The 21238-nt window shown below is 20.1% G+C and overlaps 2 protein-coding genes and 1 long non-coding RNA gene across 3 annotated transcripts; all 3 read right to left on the bottom strand.

Annotated features, from left to right (window-relative positions):
• Window positions 1-1166: 1166 nt before the first annotated feature.
• LOC128962334 (retinoic acid receptor RXR-alpha-like) lies at window positions 1167-2645 on the bottom strand. Its single transcript, XM_054308709.1, has 6 exons — window positions 2580-2645; window positions 2425-2495; window positions 2249-2353; window positions 2017-2133; window positions 1468-1653; window positions 1167-1322 (listed from the first exon to the last, which is right to left on the bottom strand). The coding sequence occupies exons 1-6, from the start codon at window positions 2620-2622 to the stop codon at window positions 1167-1169; spliced, it is 678 nt and encodes a 225-aa protein (XP_054164684.1). The 5' UTR covers window positions 2623-2645.
• An 898-nt stretch (window positions 2646-3543) lies between these two features.
• LOC128962335 (nuclear hormone receptor HR96-like) lies at window positions 3544-5081 on the bottom strand. Its single transcript, XM_054308710.1, has 6 exons — window positions 5075-5081; window positions 4915-4985; window positions 4740-4844; window positions 4516-4632; window positions 3707-3844; window positions 3544-3609 (listed from the first exon to the last, which is right to left on the bottom strand). Exons 1-6 carry the CDS (start codon window positions 5079-5081, stop codon window positions 3544-3546), a joined length of 504 nt encoding a protein of 167 aa, XP_054164685.1.
• A 3831-nt stretch (window positions 5082-8912) lies between these two features.
• LOC128962093 (uncharacterized) lies at window positions 8913-9339 on the bottom strand. The gene is made up of 3 exons (XR_008484638.1): window positions 9285-9339; window positions 9076-9219; window positions 8913-8966 (listed from the first exon to the last, which is right to left on the bottom strand). It is a non-coding gene; the product is annotated as an uncharacterized LOC128962093 (long non-coding RNA).
• Window positions 9340-21238: the final 11899 nt, after the last annotated feature.

The following is a 21238-nucleotide window of genomic DNA, read 5'->3' on the forward strand; positions in this document are numbered from 1 at the left end:
ATTATTTTTTATTTAATTTTCTTAAAATTATATTTTATTTCAAATTTACTAACTAAATTTCATAACGCAATGCATAGTAAATAAAGTATATTTTTTATTATATTTTAATTATTTAATAATACATTGAACATAATAATAAATTTTATTATTTCAATTGCCACGTTGTTATTTATATATCTCTTAAATATACTAGTAGTTAATAGATAAAAAATTATTATTTGATCTATTTAATTGCATTATTAACAGGTATAGTATAATTGTAGTTTATCTATCGATGTTAATATAACTGCTAAAAAATAATATATTTAAAAAAATAAAAATTATTAAATTTAGTTAATGAGCTATACAGAAACAAAATTAATGTTTAACAATAAATTTATTAAATTATTTTTATTTTTGTATTTATATTTTATTAAATTATTTATAATTTTATTATAAATTATGACATATATGAAATCAATTAATACTTAATATAATATTTAAAATAATGTTTATTACTTTTAGAAATAGTATTCTAAAAGATTTTTTACATATATAACATAATTTTTATAATATCTATAATAATTTTTTTTTATATATTTGAAATAACTTAAATAATTATTTATGTAAGTAATATATTATAAATATCAATTTACTTTGAATATTGCATATTTTTATTTATAATTTAATTATTGGTTAATTAAAATATTACAATTAATTTCAGTTTAATTAATTATATAATTCTTTCATTAATGGTCCGCAATGTTGTAAATAATTAAGTTTAATTACATCACTATTTTCTATTAATAATTTATGATAATAGTTCATTGTATTTATATCTTTTATTATTTGCATTAAATTTTGTAATTTTGTTTGCCATTCATACGGTAAACAATATTTCATTGACAGATATCGTTGTAATAAATAGATATATAATTGTTGGTGAAGTCTAGTAGAGTAAACAAAAATTACATTATAATATATAAATAAATATATTGAAAACATAATTATTTTTATAAATAATTAAAACAAAATTATATTAACTTAATTATGTTTCGATGGTTTAGTTTTGATCGATTTGGATTAAATAACATAATAGCCGATAACTTTTAAAAAATACATATTAAATATTTAATACAAATTTATTGCATTATTTGCAAAGTTATCAACAAAATTATTAATTATAATTAATTAGCTATGTTTACCAATTCAAAAATAATGGGATCCCTTTCCGATACCAATTCAAATCTATTAGTCAACTCTAAAACTTTTTCTGTACTTTTATCAGACTCTTCAGATAGTTTAATGTCATTGAGATTCATAAGTCCTGTTGTTTTGTCGTCCTATTCAATCAAAATTATTTATATTTATAATATTTATATAATATTTAAGTTATAAATTATTACTGTATAATTTGTAAAAATGTATAATTGTTGTTGAACAAATTAAAGTAAAATAAAAAAACAAATAGTGATTAAATWGGCTTACAATTGGTAATAAATATGTTTGTGTTTTTATATCAAAAAATTTAAAATTTCTTATTAAATCCAATTCAAAATATCCGTCTTTAATGAGTATCCACTGGTCATCGATACATAATTCCTTAAAACTGGACATTGATTTGATAGAAAAAATCAAATCTTTTAATTGTTGATCTCCTTTAGCGCCATAAAACTGTTGAATTATATTTTTTTTATTAATAACGATTACATTTTTACTTAATGGTATATAAAGCAATTTATTTGCTTCAATCAGATTTGAAATTTTATTGAATTGCAATTGATTTAAACCGCAGATATCATCTATCTCTTTAAAAATAGGTATTATTAGGCATTCATTACTATGAGATATTAGTTTATTTGTATTATTATTATCTTTAATTTCATTTATATTATTATTATTATTATTTGTTGAATTTATAACATTTCTTTCAATATTTTTATCAATTAATATCATATTACTTGTATTATTATTATTGATTTCTTTAATATTTGTTTGATGACGACTATCATTACTATTTCTGTTAATATCAGTCACAGTACTACTCGTTATAGTCAATGAATGTCTGTTTTGTCTAATCTTTGATCTCTTTTGTCGATTATCTTTAATAATCTGATTTCGTTTATGTCTTTCATCTTTAGTCAGTACTAATTCCTTATAAAAATTAATAATTTATGGGTTAATAACATAAAATAAACAAAATATATTCTGTTTATAAAATGTAGTTATAATATAAAATAATTTATTAATTGTATGTATATTTAAATACCGGTTTCATTCCTACGGCCAAACATTTATAAAGTCTACACTTTTTACATAAGCGTCGAGTTTTGACATTTATAACGCATTGTTCACTGAATTTACAAACTAATAACTAATTTATTTTTAATTAAAAAAAATATTATTCAAATATTATCTAATTAATTATTAAATTATTATTATTACCTTATTCTTGAATATTTGTCTTCTAAAAAATGATTTACAAGATTCACATGAATATACTGTAAAGTTTCGTCCTAAACATAATATTATATTTATATATTTTAATAATAATAATAATAAACAATTAAAAAAAATAAATTATTTAATTGTTTATATACCAATTGATATATCATCACAAACTTGACATTTTTCATTAGCCATTGTTATCACATATGGTTTTGTAAAACTTTAAACTTTAACATAAATAATAAAACACCAAACACTTTAGTTATAAAGTTAAAGTTAAACACAAAGTTATAATTATAACAAATTACCAAAACAATGAAAATTGTAATGCAAAGAAAATGTAATAGTTTTAATATTTTTATATTACATTTATCATAATATTGCATTTAAATGTATCAATTGTCACCTAGTTACTTATTGATATATGTAATTATAAATTTTACCAGTACAATTTAGATAAACAAAATTTTACTGTTTTCATTTAYAGTAAATAATAATTTATATCATATATTCTATGTTTTAACTACRGTATATAAATAGGTTATATAAATACTAAAATATTAAATAATACTTATACTTATTAAAACATATAATAAAACAATAGTAGACATTTTATACAGTTATAACAAATTTATTTTTACAATATTTATTAATTAAATTATTTTTTGATGTAATTATTGAATCTATTTTAATCAAATCTTAAGAATTATGCTATAAATTGATTGAAAAAAATCAATTTCAATAYTATGTTTAAATGTTGTAAATATTGTAATTACATTTCTAATTAACTAAATAAAGACTGTATWTATCAAATAAGTTTGTAATAATTAATTATACAATTCATTCATTAGTGGTCCATAATATTGTTTATAATACTTATGTAATTCATTATGATTTTTATAATAACTCATTAAATAAAATTCTTGCATTAATTTCATTAAATTAGAAAATTTTGTTTTCCATTCATCAGATAAACAATATTTCATTGACAGATATCGTTGCAATAAATAGATATATAATTGTTGTTGAAGTCTGTTAATTAACATTTAATTACAATTAAAATTATTTATATMTTAAATACATATTGAATATGTTTAAAAAAACATTACTCAAAACTTACTTAACATTGTGACGATGTTTTAAATTGAGACGATTTGGATTAAATAAGACAATAGCAGATAACTTTATTTGAAAATTTAAAAACAAAAAAAATATTTGTATTATTTTGAGAACAAAAATTAAATATAAAATTTATTTATTTATTTATTATATGTAATACCAGTTCTATAATAATGGTATCCCTTTCCCATCCCAAGTCAAATCTYAAAGCAAAATTCATAAATWWTKTTTTTGCTTCAATATTATCTAACGGATTACTTAAGTTAATTGGATCCATAAGTGCWGTTGTATTGTTATCCTAATTAATTATAAAAAWAWTTTATTTAAAATAGACAATAAAATAATARAATATTTATTTTTAKCAAATATTAATAAGTTTTTAGAGGATACTTAAATAACTAATTTTAATCTATATATTTAATTACTTACAAGATATATCATATATTTTTGTATTTTTCTATCAAAAAATATGAATGTTTTAAGTAAAAGTAACTCAAAACAGCACTCTTTTGTGAGCACCCACTGGTCATCGGCACTCATATCCCTGAAAGTAGATATAGATTTAATACAACTAATCAAATATTTCAAATGTTGATCTCCATTATTGCCATAAAACTGTTCAATTAGTGATGATTTATCAATTATTATAACATTTTTACTTAATGGCGAATAAAATATTTTATTAGCATTAATAAGATCCGCAATTTTATTGAATTGCAATTGATTTAAACCACAAATATCTTCAATCTCTCTAAATATGGGTACTATTAGGCCTTCGGAAGCAATTTGTTTGTTTGTTTTATTATTAATATTATCTTTATTTATATTGTTATTATTATTATTTGTTGAATTTATAACATTTCTATCAATATTTTTATCAATTAATATCATATCACTTGTATTATCATTGATTTGTTTAATATTTGTTTGATGACGACTATCATTACTATCGTTTTCAATGTCAGTCACAGTACTACTCGTTATAATCAATGAATCTTTTTTCTCCTTAATRTGTGATCTCTTTAGTCGATTATCTTTAATAATCTGAAGCCGTATTTGTCGTTCATCTTTAGTCATTACTAATCCCTAATTACAGAAATAATTAATTAAAAGTTTATTTTTTTTATTTGTTGATATAGTTATATAAAAYTAAATAATTAATTATTAATTATCAATAATTTTTAGTTAAATACCGGTTTCATTCCTACGACCAGACATTTGTCGAGTCGACACTTTCGACATAARCTTCGGGTGAAGACATTTATAAGACATTTTCCATTTGATGGACATAACAATACCTAATGTAATATTTATAAAAAATATWTTTTTATATAACTTATAATTAAATTTTATATTTACAAGTATTACCTTATTTTTGAATATTTCTCTTCTAAAAAATGCTTTACAAGATTCACAAGAATATATGGCAAAATTTCTACCTGGATACAATATTATATTTTAGATAAYTTATTATTTTTMAAAAATAAGGCTTAAAATAAGGTATACCATTTGATTTATCACCACAAACTTGACATATTTTATCGGCCATTGTTGTTAATAATTTAAAAAATTAAATAATAAATAAATGTAATTTATTATTTATTTTTAGTTTCAAAATATATTTAAGATAATAATATAGTTTGCAAATTGCAACTGAAAACAATAATTTTGTAAATCATAGATTTAATTAAAATTAGTACTTTGAAACATATTTAATAATATACAGTATTTCTAAAATAGAGGATCTCCTGAAATATACTGTATTTAATAGATATAAAGATATCATTGTTTCCATATTAATTATCATTAATGACTTATCGTTTTATTTAAGATTGTAGATTATTGTATAAATTAATAATTTTTAAGTACAGCAGCAAACAAAAAGTCAAATTGACATAAAAAGTTTAATTTTAATTAATTCACAACAATTTATACGTTATTTATTGACAAAATACATATTTTAATTATATAATAATTTACATAATAATAATAAATAGTAATTAAAAAATGTAGTTTATTAAATTTTATAAGCATAGTTAATACTTTAATTAGTCATTATATATTTAAATAAAATTTTTTACAAATTATTTTACAAAAAATTAATTTATTATTTTTATATTTTACAAAATAATATCTTAACTTTTGATTTATAATTAACTTGTGAATTATGAACAAAAATTAGATAAAAATCTATATTAATACAGTATATTATATAATATTCAAAATTATTATTATTATAAATTCTAAATAATTAAATTTAATTATATACTAATTAAACAAATTAATTAAAAATTTAATGATATAACTCTTTCATTAATGGTCCATAATGATGTTTGTAATATAATTTAACATCATTACTATAATTAATAGATATTTTATAATTATAACTCATTAAACTTATTTCTTGCATTAATTTCATCAAATTTGTGAGTTTTGTTTGCCATTCATACGGTAAGCAGTATTTCATTGATAGATATCGTTGTAATAAATAAATATATAATTGTTGTTGAAGTCTAATATAATAAAAAAAATCACATTGAAAAACAAATACAGTAAATAAAACAAAATTACAGTAAATTTACTTAATAATGTTTCCATGTTTTAGTTTAGATCGATTTGGATTAAATAGCATGATAGCAGATAACTTGAAAAACAAAATTTTTTAAAAAATTTAATTAATTAAAAATAATCCATTATTTGTAAAAATTTATTTTTAGAAATCAAAATTATTAAATAATTATTAAATGTATTACCAATTCAATAATAATAGGATCCCTTTCCGATTCAAATGCAAATCTGTCGGCCAAATCCAATACAATTTTTATACCTTTAGTTATATCTTCATATTCAGCAAATCTAACGATATTWATATCCAATAATCCTGTTGTTTGGTCATCCTATTCAATAATAAACATAATTATTTAATTAATTTTTAAAAATTTATTTAAAAAGTACATATAAATGAATAAAAAGATATATTACTAAACAGTATGAAAAATAAAATTTAAAAAACGCTTACAATTTCTGTTAAAAATGTTTGCGTTTTTCTATCATAATTTAAAAAACTTTTTATAAGACCCAAATCAAAATAGCCCTCTTTGGTGAGCACCCACTGGTCATCGGCACACATATCCTTAAAACTTGCTATCGATTTGATACAACAAATCAATTTTTTCACTCTTTCATCGCCATTATTGCCATAAAACATTTCAATTGCTTGAGATTTATTGATTTTAATAACATTTTTATGCGATGGCATATAATATATTTTATTAGCATCAATGAGATCCGCAATTTTATTGAATTGCAATTGATTTAAACCATTCACATCATCAATCTCTCTAAAAATGGGTACAATTAGACTTTCACAAGTATATTGTTTTTTAGTTTTATTTATATCATTATTACTACTAACTTCATTCATACAAATAATATTTTTATTATGATTTTCAATATTTATAACTTCATTAATTAATATCAAATCACTTGTATTATCATAGATTTCTTTAATATTTATTTGATTATTACTACAATCACTATTGCTTTCAATATCAGTCAGAGTACTACTCGTTATATTAAATGAATCTCTATTTTCTCTAATCTGTGATCTCTTTAGTCGATTATCTTTAATAATYTGATTTCGTATTTGTCGTTCATCTTTAGTCAATACTAAACTCTATATAGAAATAAACAATAAAATAATTTTTAAATTATGTTTTTTAAAAAATATATATTTATATAAATAATAAATATTTTTGATAAATAGCTTTTTAAGTTAAATACCGGTTTCATTCCTACGACCAAACATTTATTTAGTCGACATTTCTTACATTTGCGTCGAGTATTGACACTTATAACGCACTGACCATTAGTTGGACAAAATAATACCTAATTTATTATTTGTTTTAAAAATAAATCATTTAAATACAATTTAATTTTTTTTAAAAAAATAGTTATTTTACTTTATTGTTGAATATTTGTCTTCTAAAAAATGATTTACAAGATTCACATGAAAGTACTGTATAATTGCGACCTTAAACACAATATTATATATATATTAAAATTTTTATGTTATCATCTAAAAATGTAAAGTTTAAAATATATGTATATAAATATACCAATTGATATATCATCACAAACTTGACATTTTTCATCAGCCATAGTCTTAACACATAACGTGTTTGTATTTTTTAAAAATTAAATAAAAATATTAGGAAAACATATGTAGTTTTTATATTTAGTTTAAAGTGGAAAATTAATTACAATAACAATGCAAAATAATACTGTATAACACAAGGCAATGAAAATATACAGTTTTTTTTGTATAGTTAATTGTATTATACAATTTGTATATAATTTAATACTAAAATATTGCATTTAATTGTGTCAATTTATCATATCGATATTATATACTGTATATATAATAAGTATCTATCTCTTTATTTATTATTTATTAATCAGTAGATAAAAATATTTCTATAGTTTCTATATAAATTATCATTGATGACTAAACATTTTACCGCTAATGCTATTGAGTTAATAGTATTAACAATAATATATTATAATAAAAGTAATACTGTTTTTAAAATTATTCAAGTATGGTTTAAAAGTTTAATTTATATCTTGATTTAAATTGTTTAATATATTTTAATATATATTATAAAACCGAAAGCAATTTTAATTAATCTACAATTAATTTATTTATACTATTTTTAAAAATCAAATTTCTTATACTGTATTTGATGTTACTTAATTAAATATATTATTATATAGATTTATTACATTTATAAACAAAATTCTAGTTATTTGATATAATTTCAAAAATTACTTTCCGGTAGTATAAAAAATTAACATACAGTAAAGTATTTATTTATATTTATTTAGAAATTCAATAACCAAAAATAAACTGATACAATAATTAGAAACTAAAAATAGATAAAAATTATAAATAGTAAATAAAATTTATATTTATTACATTGAATCTAAAATAACTAAAACTAAAAATATTTTAATTAATTTTTTAAAAAATTAATGATACAATTCTTTCATTAATGGTCCATAATAATGTTTGTAATAAAATTTTATTTCTTTACTATAATTTAGTCCGATTTTATGATAATAGCTAATCATATAAAAATCTTGCATTAATTGCATCAAATTTGCGAGTTTTGTTTGCCATTCATACGGTAAACGATATTTCATTGACAGATATCGTTGTAATAAATAAATATATAATTGCTGTTGATGTCTAATAATTAACAAAATTACAATTTAAAATACAGTACTAATATAACAATAGTTACATAAGTCAAACAAACAAATAAACAAACAAACAAAATAATAATAAACTATAYATACTTAACAAAGTGATGGTACTTTAGTTTGGGTCGATTTGGATTAAATAACATAATAGCCGATAACTTTGAAATAAAAAAAATATGTTATGAAAAAAATATCAATAATTTTCTATATTCATTATATTGAATATATAATCAAACATAAATATTTATCAAATTGTATTTTAATTACCAGTTCCATAATAATAGGATCCCTATCCCATTCCTGTGCAAATCTATCAACTAATGGCATCATTAATTTAAGACCATTAGTAGTATCTTCTGAATCATATAATGTAACTGCAAATGGATCCATAATTGCTGTAGTTTTGTCATCCTATTAATTATTAGTTTTAATTAAAATTATATTTAATGTTTACTTATTATTTACAGATCACTTACAATATAAATCATATAAGATTGTGTTTTTCTATCAAAATATATAAAACTTTTTATAAGAATCAAAGCAAAACAGCTCTCTTTTATGAGCACTGATTGGTCATCAAAACATATATCCTTAAAACTGGCCATTGATTTAATACAACCGATCAAATCTTTCAAKTGTTGATCACCTTTAGTGCCATAAAACTGTTCAATTAGTAAATCTTTATCAATAGTGACAACATTTTTACTTAATGGCTTATAAAACATTTTATTTGCATCAATGATATCTGATATTTTAGTGAATTGCAATTGATTTAAACCGCAAACATCTTCAATATCTCTAAAAATGGGTACTATTAGGCCTTCCGAAGCAATTTGTTTTCTTTCTCTAATAATATTATTATTATCACTATTTTTAGTAAAATTTTTATAATGATTTGTTAAAGTTGTAATTTTTTGTTCAATAATTTCATCAATTAATTGCCAATCATCTGTATTATCATTGATTTCTTTAATATTTGTTTGATGACTACAACTATCACTATTGTTGTCGATGTCAGACACAGTACTACTGATTATAGTCAATGAATGTCTGTTTTCCTTAATCTGTGATCTCTTTTGTCGATTATTTCTAATATTTTGATTTCTTATCAGTCGTTCTTCATTATTCAAAACTAATCCCTTTTTTAATAATAAAATAATAATAAATTAAACTATTTTTAGATATAAAAAACAAATTTTCAAAAATGTGTAAATAATTTTTAAGTTAAATACCGGTTTCATTCCTACGGCCAGACATCTATCCAGTCGACACTTTCGACATAAGCGTCGGGTTATGGCATTTATAACACACTGTCCATTGGATGGACATATTAATAACTAATTTATTAATAAAAAATTATTAATAAAAATATAATTCAMTTAAAACTTATATTTAAATATTAATATTACTTTATTATTGAATATTTGTCTTCTAAAAAATGATTTACAAGATTCACATGAGTATACTGTATAGTTTCTACCTGGATACAATATTATTTTTATAGAAATATATATTAATAAGTTAAAAACATTAAAAACAAAAATTAAATATAATAAATAAATATAAATATTATACTGTACCTGTTGGCTTATCACCACAAACTTGACATTTTTCATCAGCCATTAATAACACAWATGGTATTTAAAAAAACAAATGTTAATATAAAATATCAAACAACAAAAATAGTTAATTTTATTTTTATTTAAATATTATACATTTCATTATCATATGACATCAATATGAAACGTAAATACAGTTCATACTGTAGTTTATATTGATATTATATATTAATATTACATTATTTTTTATTTTATTGAATAAGTGTATTGTATTGTATTTAATTGTATAAATTATCATTTTTATATTATAGTTGAATATTTTAGATAAAAATGTTTCCACATTAATTATCATTTATATGTGAATGATAAAACATTTTTTATATTTAATTATTTGCTACTAAATTATACTTGTATATAATTTATCTTTAATAGTAAAACAATTTACTTTAATTAATAGGTTAAATAAATAATAAGATATTGAAAAATAAAGTTTGTTAACTAAAACATAGAAGAAAACAAATACAAGTTTTTTAAATTAAATAATTAATTAATTTATAATATATTTTATAGAATTGATTTATTTTTTGGTGTTTATTAATTAATTATTTAATTTTATAAAATTAGTAGCTATATATTTTTTATATTTAGTAAAATCATTTTATTTTTATACATAAATTTGTTATATTAACCAGTATTTATGATAGTAAATATTATATGATATCTTTATTTATTACTGATTAATACTGTATTATAGTTAGTATAGATTCTATACTATAGATTAATAATGAATCGGATGATTATACGGTCCCTTATTTTAAAAACATAATTAATGACCAAGATAAAAAAACAAAAAAATTATAATACACAAATTAAATAACTAATTTTATATACTATTAAATTACATAACAATCTTAATCAAAATATGAGTAATTAAAAAATTAAATAATATGTAACAGTGTATTTGAGCTAGGACCTAACCTAATCTATTTATTGTAATTTAGATTAATATAACAGCAGTAATTAAATTACTGTAAATGACGTATTCAGTGAACAATACAACATTTAAATTATATTAACATAATATTAACATAACATATAAACTCTATATACATATCTTATATAGAATTTTTTTTATAAATTACTTTTTAAAAATATCAATAAAATACATTTGCATATTAATGTATTCATAAATATTAAATCAGAATTTAATATAATAGTAAACTTTTCTTAGTTTACTAAATAATTTAAAATTTAACAAAAATAATGTGAAATATTGGTTTCTTTTAATAAATTTATTATAAATTTATATAAATATCGATGTTATATCAATCTATACTGCTTAAATATCTATATAAACACTAATAATAATAATATTTATTAGTTATTCATATAATAGGAAAACAATTATGAGATTTTATATTACCTGTTAATACAAATATAACTATACAGTATTGTATTTTATTCATAYTAATATTAAAATATGTATTTATAATATATTATGATAAATAAAATGAAATATTTTCATAAAAATCATATTATTGAAAACTTCTTTAAATGAAACAAATTATAATACAAAATTGAAATTCAAATAAATAGTTTTAAAATTTGTTTAAATAAAATAATCACTAAAAAATAATTATCATAAAATGTATAAAAATCATTGTATTCCATATCAACCAAATGTGTTATTAAAATTTTCGGATATTATTGTCGAAAATCGTACTTTTATTGTACAACCAATGCATGAACCGCCATATATTACACACATGTATGTAAAATATTAATATTTTATATCTTATAATACTTAATATAATAATCCTCTTATAATCTACTATTTATATAACACATTATATATAAATTTTAATATTTATAAAAATTATTATATTTTACAATATTATTGTTTATTAATTAATTTAATAATTTTTATTTTAGTCGCTTAAACAACAATAATATGCCTGAATTATGTGGTCCATTACTAACATTAATTATAGAAATGGCCAAGTTCAGTCAATCATAGTATGTTAAATATTATTGAATAAAACAAATTTTTATAAATAAATATATATATAGTACTAACTTTTTTATAGCATTTTTATTAATATAAATTACAATTACAATAATAATAATAATAATCTAATTTTTAAATCTATAGTGTAGTATTTGAACGTTTTCCAAATAATTTTATGGATTTATGGCAACTATTGAAAAATAATATTAACATTGCTTTATGGCCAGTAGCATCCAGCACATATTTGATTTATAATAAAATATTTAATTCAATGAAATTTGGTTTTAATATATCGGTGAGCGTAGACTTTTTAGAGATGGGTAGCTTTATGACATCTATCATCCCTGGCCACGATTGTTACTTTAGYTTTTTGCGCTCATTTAGTTTCGATGTATGGATACTATTGATGATATTATTGATATTTCTACCGATGCTATCAATCATCACATGTCGGCAAAGTTTTCGACAGTACGGCGAATATTTGTATAATTATATGATCCTATGTATAGGCAACTCATCGATACAACAATTTATACGACAATCTCCTCGTAAAGTAGTTGTCATCTTTTGGATGATACTAATACTGTTTATTTCAATAATATTTTCGGCAAATCTATTAGAAAATATGGTGCGACCCATACAAGACATAGAGTTGGATACATTGGATGATCTAATAGTACATAAACATCATATTATGGTACGAAACGATAGTTCAATGATAGCCTATGTTAACAAAGTAAATACCGATAAGACACGTGCTATTAAAGAGCAGTTGAAAAAATATTTTTATTTATTTGATCCGATGTTTACTAAAGAGTTGATTAAAGGTTTAGTCAACGGTTCGATGGCATTAGTGTTACCGAAATTGTTTCTCGAGTTTTATTTGATTCATATATCAAAAGATAATGAAAAGTTGATTAATTTGATGCATATTTCACGTAATAGTGAATCAATGGAACCATTTTTCTTGACAATCAATCATAAATCCAATAAATGGATTATACAATCACTTAATACAATGTTAGTCAAGTATATAATACATGTTTAATACTTCATTCAAATGATTCAATATATAATTTAAATAATTTATATTTTATATGTTCAAAATTTATATAAATTTTAAGATTAAAGTAAAATAATTTTGTTATATTAATTATTAATTTTACTAAATTAATTTTTTTAGATTAATTAGAACACGTGAATTTGGTTTATTTAGCAAATGGATAAACGATATATTGATGTATAACAGAAAAATGATCCAGGCCATCACAGTAGAGGATATTATCTCTAATAATAAAATTATTATTGATTATCGTGTTGTGGAAGTTAAATACACTTTAGGCATATTGTATATATTATTGACTGATATATTGTTGTCATTTATAACATTATTACTTGAAATCATATTTTCATATGCTATATATCGTACAAAATTAGTATATTTATATCATAAAAATTATTTTTATTATCGATATRAAGCTTTTTATTCTAAATTTTGAAATTAAATATATTAAATAAATATAATTATTCAAGATTAATTATGCAAAATGTTATTATTTATTAACTATATTTTATAAATAGTCAATAAAAAATCAGATATAAATATCTTTATTTTAGTTGTAACAAAAACTTTCTAAATTCAATAAAACTATTTTATTTGACAATACTGTATACTTTATATTATTTTTGTGAAAARATTGTATAGGTTTTAATGTAACTATTATTTTTTGAYATACCATACGTAATCTAATCWATRTATTTAATTTAACTTAATATAACAAAATATATCACAAAATATAATAAATAGTAAACAATAATATTTATTCTATAGATTTGCATATTAATGTTATGTATKMATATTAAATCAGAATTTACTTATAATATTTTTTTTATTGATTTGTACTAAATATTACATATTTTAATAAATATTTAATAAAATCATATGAAATATTGGGTTCTTTTAGTAGATGTATATAAAWATCGATGTTATTTCATTTATACTGCTTAAATAAATATTTAAACACTAATAATATTTTATTATAATTTTAATTAAAAAATATTTATAMAAATAAAGTTTATAGCATTTTATATTACCTGTTAATACAGACATGAATTTACAGTACTGTAGTTTTTAGAATGAGTATAATGTATATTACGGTTATAATTAATTAAAAAATATATTTATTTTTAATAACTAAACAAAATTATTTTTTTAAAAAAATATTCTATGAAACAGAGTATAATAAAATCTAAATTAAAATACATAGTTTTAAAGTTTGTCCCATCAAAGTAATTAATAAAAAATAATTATAAAATGTATAAAAGTCATTGTATTCYCTATCAATCAAATGTTTTATTAAAATTTTCCGATACTATTGTTGATAATCGTACTTTTGTTGTACAACCACTGCATGAACCACCATATATTAATATTATAAACACGTATGTAAAATACAATCAATTATAATAGTATTATATATACTAGATATATATAAACAGTATTATATAAATATGTCATATATATTATATTTATTTTTTATATATTATATAATACTTGWTTSCTTTATTTTGTAATTTAGAAAWTTATTTTTCATTTGTATTTATTTTTAGASAAACGTTAGACAAAACTAGGCGTGAGTTATGCGGACCATTAGTGACATTAATTATAGAAATGGCTAAATTCAGTCAATCATAGTAWGTTAAATTTTGKTGTAAAATAATWAATTTTTTATCACATATAGTAATAATTTCTTTWATAATTTTTTAYATTCATTACAAAACTATTAATATTATAGTATTAATACTATTATAATTTTATCTACAGTTTAATATTTGAACATTTGCCCAATACATTCAGTGATTTATGGAAATTATTGAAAAATAATGTTGACATTACTTTATGGCCAGTAACAGCCAGYACATATTTGGTTTATAAAAAGTTATTTAATTCAWTGAAATTTGATCATAATTTATCGGTGAGCGTAGACTTTCTAGAGATGGGTAGCTTTATGGCATCTATCATCCCTGGCCACRATTGTTACTTTAGYTTTWTGCGCTCATTTAGTTTGGACATATGGATACTAATGATAACATTATTGATATTTCTACCGATRCTATCAATCACGACATGTCGGCAAAGTTATCGACAGTACGGCGAATATTTGTATAATTATATAATCCTATGTATAGGCAACTCATCGATACAACAATTTATACGACAATCTCCTCGTAAAGTAGTTGTCATCTTTTGGATGATACTAATACTGTTTATTTCAATAATATTTTCGGCAAATCTATTAGAAAATATGGTGCGACCCATACAAGACATAGAGTTGGATACATTGGATGAGCTAATAGTTAGTGTTGGCAAAAAAAGAGAAATTTATAAAATAATAGAGAAATTTCTAGAAAGTTTCATATCTATGAGACATGTAATTTTGTTTTCTGGATATATCTTATTATGTAACAATACATTGGTTTTACAAGTAATAATTAATTATTAGTATTAATATTTTTATTATTAATTAAAGTAAAAATTAATTTATTTAATTATCTTAAATTCTTATATATATAATAAAATGATTATTAAAATTTTAGAAAACTGATTATTATTAAATAATTATAATTAACAAAGTAGTATTGTCATTATTTATATATTATTTCAATAGCTATAGATATGGGGATCCCATAGTATAACAACCGATATTTAAACAGTGAAATTTATTCATCTCTACTAATAGTACATAAACATCATATTATTAAAGATAGTTCTTAAATTGAAAAAATATTTCTATTTATTTGATCCGATGTTTACTAAAGAGTTGATTAAAGGTTTAGTCAACGGTTCGATGGCATTAGTGTTACCGAAATTGTTTCTCGAGTTTTATTTGATTCATATATCAAAAGATAATGAAAAGTTGATTAATTTGATGCATATTTCACGTAAAAGTGAATCAATGGAACCATTTTTCTTGACAATCAATCATAAATCCAATAAATGGATTATACAATCACTTAATACAATGTTAGTCAAGTATATAAWGTTTAATACATGATTTKTWGTCATTCATTATATAATTTATATTTTWATATGTTTAAAATTAATTTAAATTTTAAGATTAAWGTAAAATGATTTTGTTTTATTAATTTTTTWTATTTTAGATTAATTAGAACACATGAATTTGGTTTATTTAGCAAATGGATAAACGATATATTGATGTATAACAGAAAAATGATCCAGGCCATCACAGTAAATGATATAATCACTAATGATAAAGTTATTAATGATTATCGTGTTATGGAAGTTAAATACACTTTAGGTTTATTATATATGTTATTGACTGGTATATTGTTTTCATTAATATCATTATTAATTGAAATAATATTTTTATATGGTATATATCGTATAAAATTAGTATATTTATATCATCGCAATTATTTTTATTGTCGATATAWAGCTTTTTATTCTAAATTTTGAAATTAWATATATAAATTTATATACCGTTATATACTGTTCAAATTATATGGTAAACAATTTATTTATATTTATAACATTTACTATAATACTGGTAATAAACTTAAATAATTTTATTTATAAAAATCATTTGTATTTAYTGTAAACTTATCATAAAATTAATAATAAAAATATTGATAACAAAATATTTTCCGTAAATTTTTYTATAATTAATAATTTTTAAATAATAATTTTTGTTAGATTATTTGTGAGCAAAATTTTAATATTAATTTTATTTATWATTAATTATTAAAATAATTTTATGTAAAAAGAAATATTGATAATTGTAATAGCATATCAATTTGTCTACAATGTAATACAATGACAATTGATATATTTAATTACACTTTATTGATATTTTTATTAAATTGTTAATATAAAATAATATTGAAAAATAATTTAAAAAATATTTATTATTAATGTTAAAAGTTTTAATAATCTATAATATTTTAATAATAATTAGTATAGAGTTTACAATTAAAAAAATTATTTACAAAAATAATTTTAGTAAATTAAATATASCACGATATACTCTATACAAAATTAAAATCTYAATTAACAATAATATTATTGATACAAATATACCAATTATTAGGATATATAACAAGTCTATAATATATTCAACTTTAATTACTTGATAATCGCTAATAGACTTCTCATGAATGGMTATTTCATGRATATTGATTGTATGGATAATATTTCTATAAGACATTAATATGTTTGCAATCCATTTGCTATAAATGCCGTATTCACGTGATCTGATTATACTAAATATTAAATATTTTTAAAATAATTAATAAATTTAATATACTATAATATTTATTTAATACTATATAACTGAGTTATTATATATATATAGTTACAATATAATACAGTACTAACATATTATTAACTGAATTTATAAGCCATTTGTCTGAGTATTGATTAATCATCAAAAAGGAGGGTTCAGTGGTTTCAGCATTACGTGATATATGCATTAATTCAATTAAATTTTCGTTGAATTTTGAAATATCAATTAAGAAAAACTTAAGAAACAATTTCGGTGACACCAATGSCACCGATCTGTTCATTAAACCGTTAATTACTTGTTGTCTAATTTCCGGTTTAAATAAGTAGAAAAATAATTTCAATCGCTGTTTAATGACATCAGTTTTAGATGTATTTTCTGTGTTTACATAWGTTAAGATTGAACTATCATTTCGTACCTTAATATGATGTTTATATGCTATTAGATCATCCAATGTGTTCAATAGTATCGGTTTAACCGGTCTGATCATATGCTCTAAAAAATTTGCCGAAAATATTATGGAAATAAACAGTATTAGTGTCATCCAAAAGATGACAACTACTTTACGAGGAGATTGTCTTATAAATTGTTRTATCGATGAGTTGGCTATACATAGGATTATGTAGTTATAAAAATATTTGCTATATTGTCGAAAATTTTGCCTCCAATTGACAATTGATAGCACCGGTAGAACTATAAGCAATGTTATCATTAGTATCCATACGCCGATACTAAATGATTTCAATAAACTAAAGTGACATTTCTGGCCAGGTATGATAGCTGACATAAAGGTGCCCATCTCTAGAAAATCGATACATACTGATAAAGTAACTGGTACATTTATGAAACCAAGATTTTCGGCATATTGCTCATATGTGCTAGCTAATATTGGTATTAATGTAATGTTAACATTTGTTTTTAACARTTCAATYAACTCTATTARGTCASTAGGTACTTTCTTRAATATTACACTAAATAAAAAAAATTTAACTTATAATTATTATGTAATAAATTTTATATAACTTAACATACTATGAATGACTTGATTTTGCAATTTCAATAATTAAAGTCAATAGAAGTCCACATATCTCAGCACTAGTGTTGTTGTTGTAGTAATTACTAATAAAATAATTAATAAAAATATTTTTTAATTATTTAGTAAATGATTTAATTATTATTACAATAAAAATGAATTAACTTATATGAAATATATGGCGGTTCATGCATTGGCATCACAACAATAGTACGATTATMGWCAATAGTATCGGAATATWTTTGCAACTCATTTGGCCGATAAAGCAAACAATGTTTTGATAACATTTGCTGTTTTTATGTATAAGAGTTACTTGTATTTTAACTATAAACWAATTATACATTAATAGCSWACTTAATTAATTAAAGTATCAGGGTTAAGATAWGGGGTATTATGTGGGCGATTACTAACCAGAATTTTTTTWAAAAAWTAAAAAAATTGTAATTTAGTARTTTTTATGTAACAATTTGTTGTACTAAAAATGCACTAAATCTTTTAGAATAAACATATGTATAGTACTRCTGTATAATCAATATTAAATAAAATTAATATTTACAATAATATTAATTTAGTTTTTTTGTTTGCTTTATTATAATACAGTTTATGAATAACATTATAATGTGTAATACATATTATGTATAGTAKAAAYTAACAAAACWTTTYATAAACAAAATTTGCAATTATTAATATGTACATTGTAWAGGTATTAACTAACTACAGTATTATCAAAATAAGTATTGTTATTATATTTAAATTTTATAACTATTAAATAATTTAATCAAATGTTTTMTGATAAATTCAGAATAAAATATACAAATTACTTAAATTATAATTTATTTTAGTTTTATGCYGCWAAATGTTTTACTAAAAATGMATTTAATMTTTTGTTATATGTAACTTATATATAGTATTATAATCGATAWTAAATAACAATTAATATTTRCAATWATATTAGTTAAGTTTTTCTTCTTTTTCTTGTTTGAATATTTTTAGAAAATTATTTACATTTATAATAATTTAGTATAAATTCAATTAATACTATTAATGCACCAATAGTTTGACCCAATATTATAATACATAATGATTCCCGTGTAAAATCATACTGGTCAATTGGATAATAGTCCAAATGTTTATAATGGGTGAATCGGGTTGTATTTATAAACATGTTTCCATAGGAGGCAATCACTGTATCCCATATATAAGTGTAGTGTTCATATAAACCAATTTCAACAAATGTTTGCARACTATAATTATAATTATCACAAAAAATATTTATTTCATTATATATATATATCGTAAAAGTAATATTTTTTGTAATTAAATAAAAAAATCTAATAAATATGTTCATTTTATTTAATTAATATATTAATAAATACGTCAAATAATAATCAATGTTTTTTTAACTGAAAACTACTACATTATATCATACATACATTGATAATAGATGTTTTCCATGAGTATTGTTTTTATGAACTTTAAATGTAGAATAGCCTTGATAATATTTTTGTTGACCGGTTACCAGGAAACTTTCACTGAAAAACGATTTATACAAATTAGCCATATCAGTGTCGACTAGCATTACCAACTTTTTATAAACAATATTCGTTATAATGTCTATTATTTGATAACTGTATACTAGATTCATGTCAGAAATATTTGTATCATTTATAAACTGTTTGTGTATTAATCTAGATTTGATTGATTCGTAATTGTTTGGTTCAAAGTTACTCAATATAATCGGACTTTCAATACCACCGATCATGACATCTGGTTTGGCGTACAGTTCCTCTAATGTGTTAACAAATGGTACCGACTGTCTGGTCGAGTATGTACTCATCAATTCCTGTGGAAACAGCCGACCGATAAAACTGGCGCACAATAGCCATACAATTAATAAGCCATACATTATGTTATGTCTAAATTTATGGTTTACTAGTGTTACTAAACTATTCATTTTTTTAGATGATTGTGAAATAAGATTAACATAGATTAGTGTAATTATTTCGCATAATTTATATTTTTTAGGACTTATTGTATAAAATAACAATGAATATAATGTAATCGATAAAATTATATACAGCCAGGTCTATAAAAACAATATATAATTACCAGTTAATTTTAAAATTATTAAATATGTAATTATTTTAATAAACCTGAATATCAAAGACACGAATAAATGCAAAATATTGTAAATCTTTAAGCGGTATTTTTGTTGTCAACAATTCAATAAAATATTTTTTGCTATAAACCAATTGATTAGTAATATTTGACATACATTTTTCTAACGGATCGCCAATAACACTGATTTCATTTTCCTAAATATAATTACAGTATATTTTACAGTAAGTTTATAATTATAATTAATTATTGTTAATATATGTACWGTATTATTAAAATACTTTTATRTCAAATAAAAACTTGCGGCGACTTTTCATCATAATATTAAATCCCAATTTACACATTAAATRTTTAATAAAATCACGAAGCATACCAAAATAACATGGCTGATTCTGATAAACAAATTATTCAA

The sequence above is a fragment of the Oppia nitens genome, unplaced genomic scaffold, assembly GCF_028296485.1.
Source record: "Oppia nitens isolate AA-2021 unplaced genomic scaffold, nextdenovo-longstitch-racon4-pilon3 scaffold6_pilon_pilon_pilon, whole genome shotgun sequence".
NCBI lineage: Eukaryota > Metazoa > Arthropoda > Arachnida > Sarcoptiformes > Oppiidae > Oppia > Oppia nitens.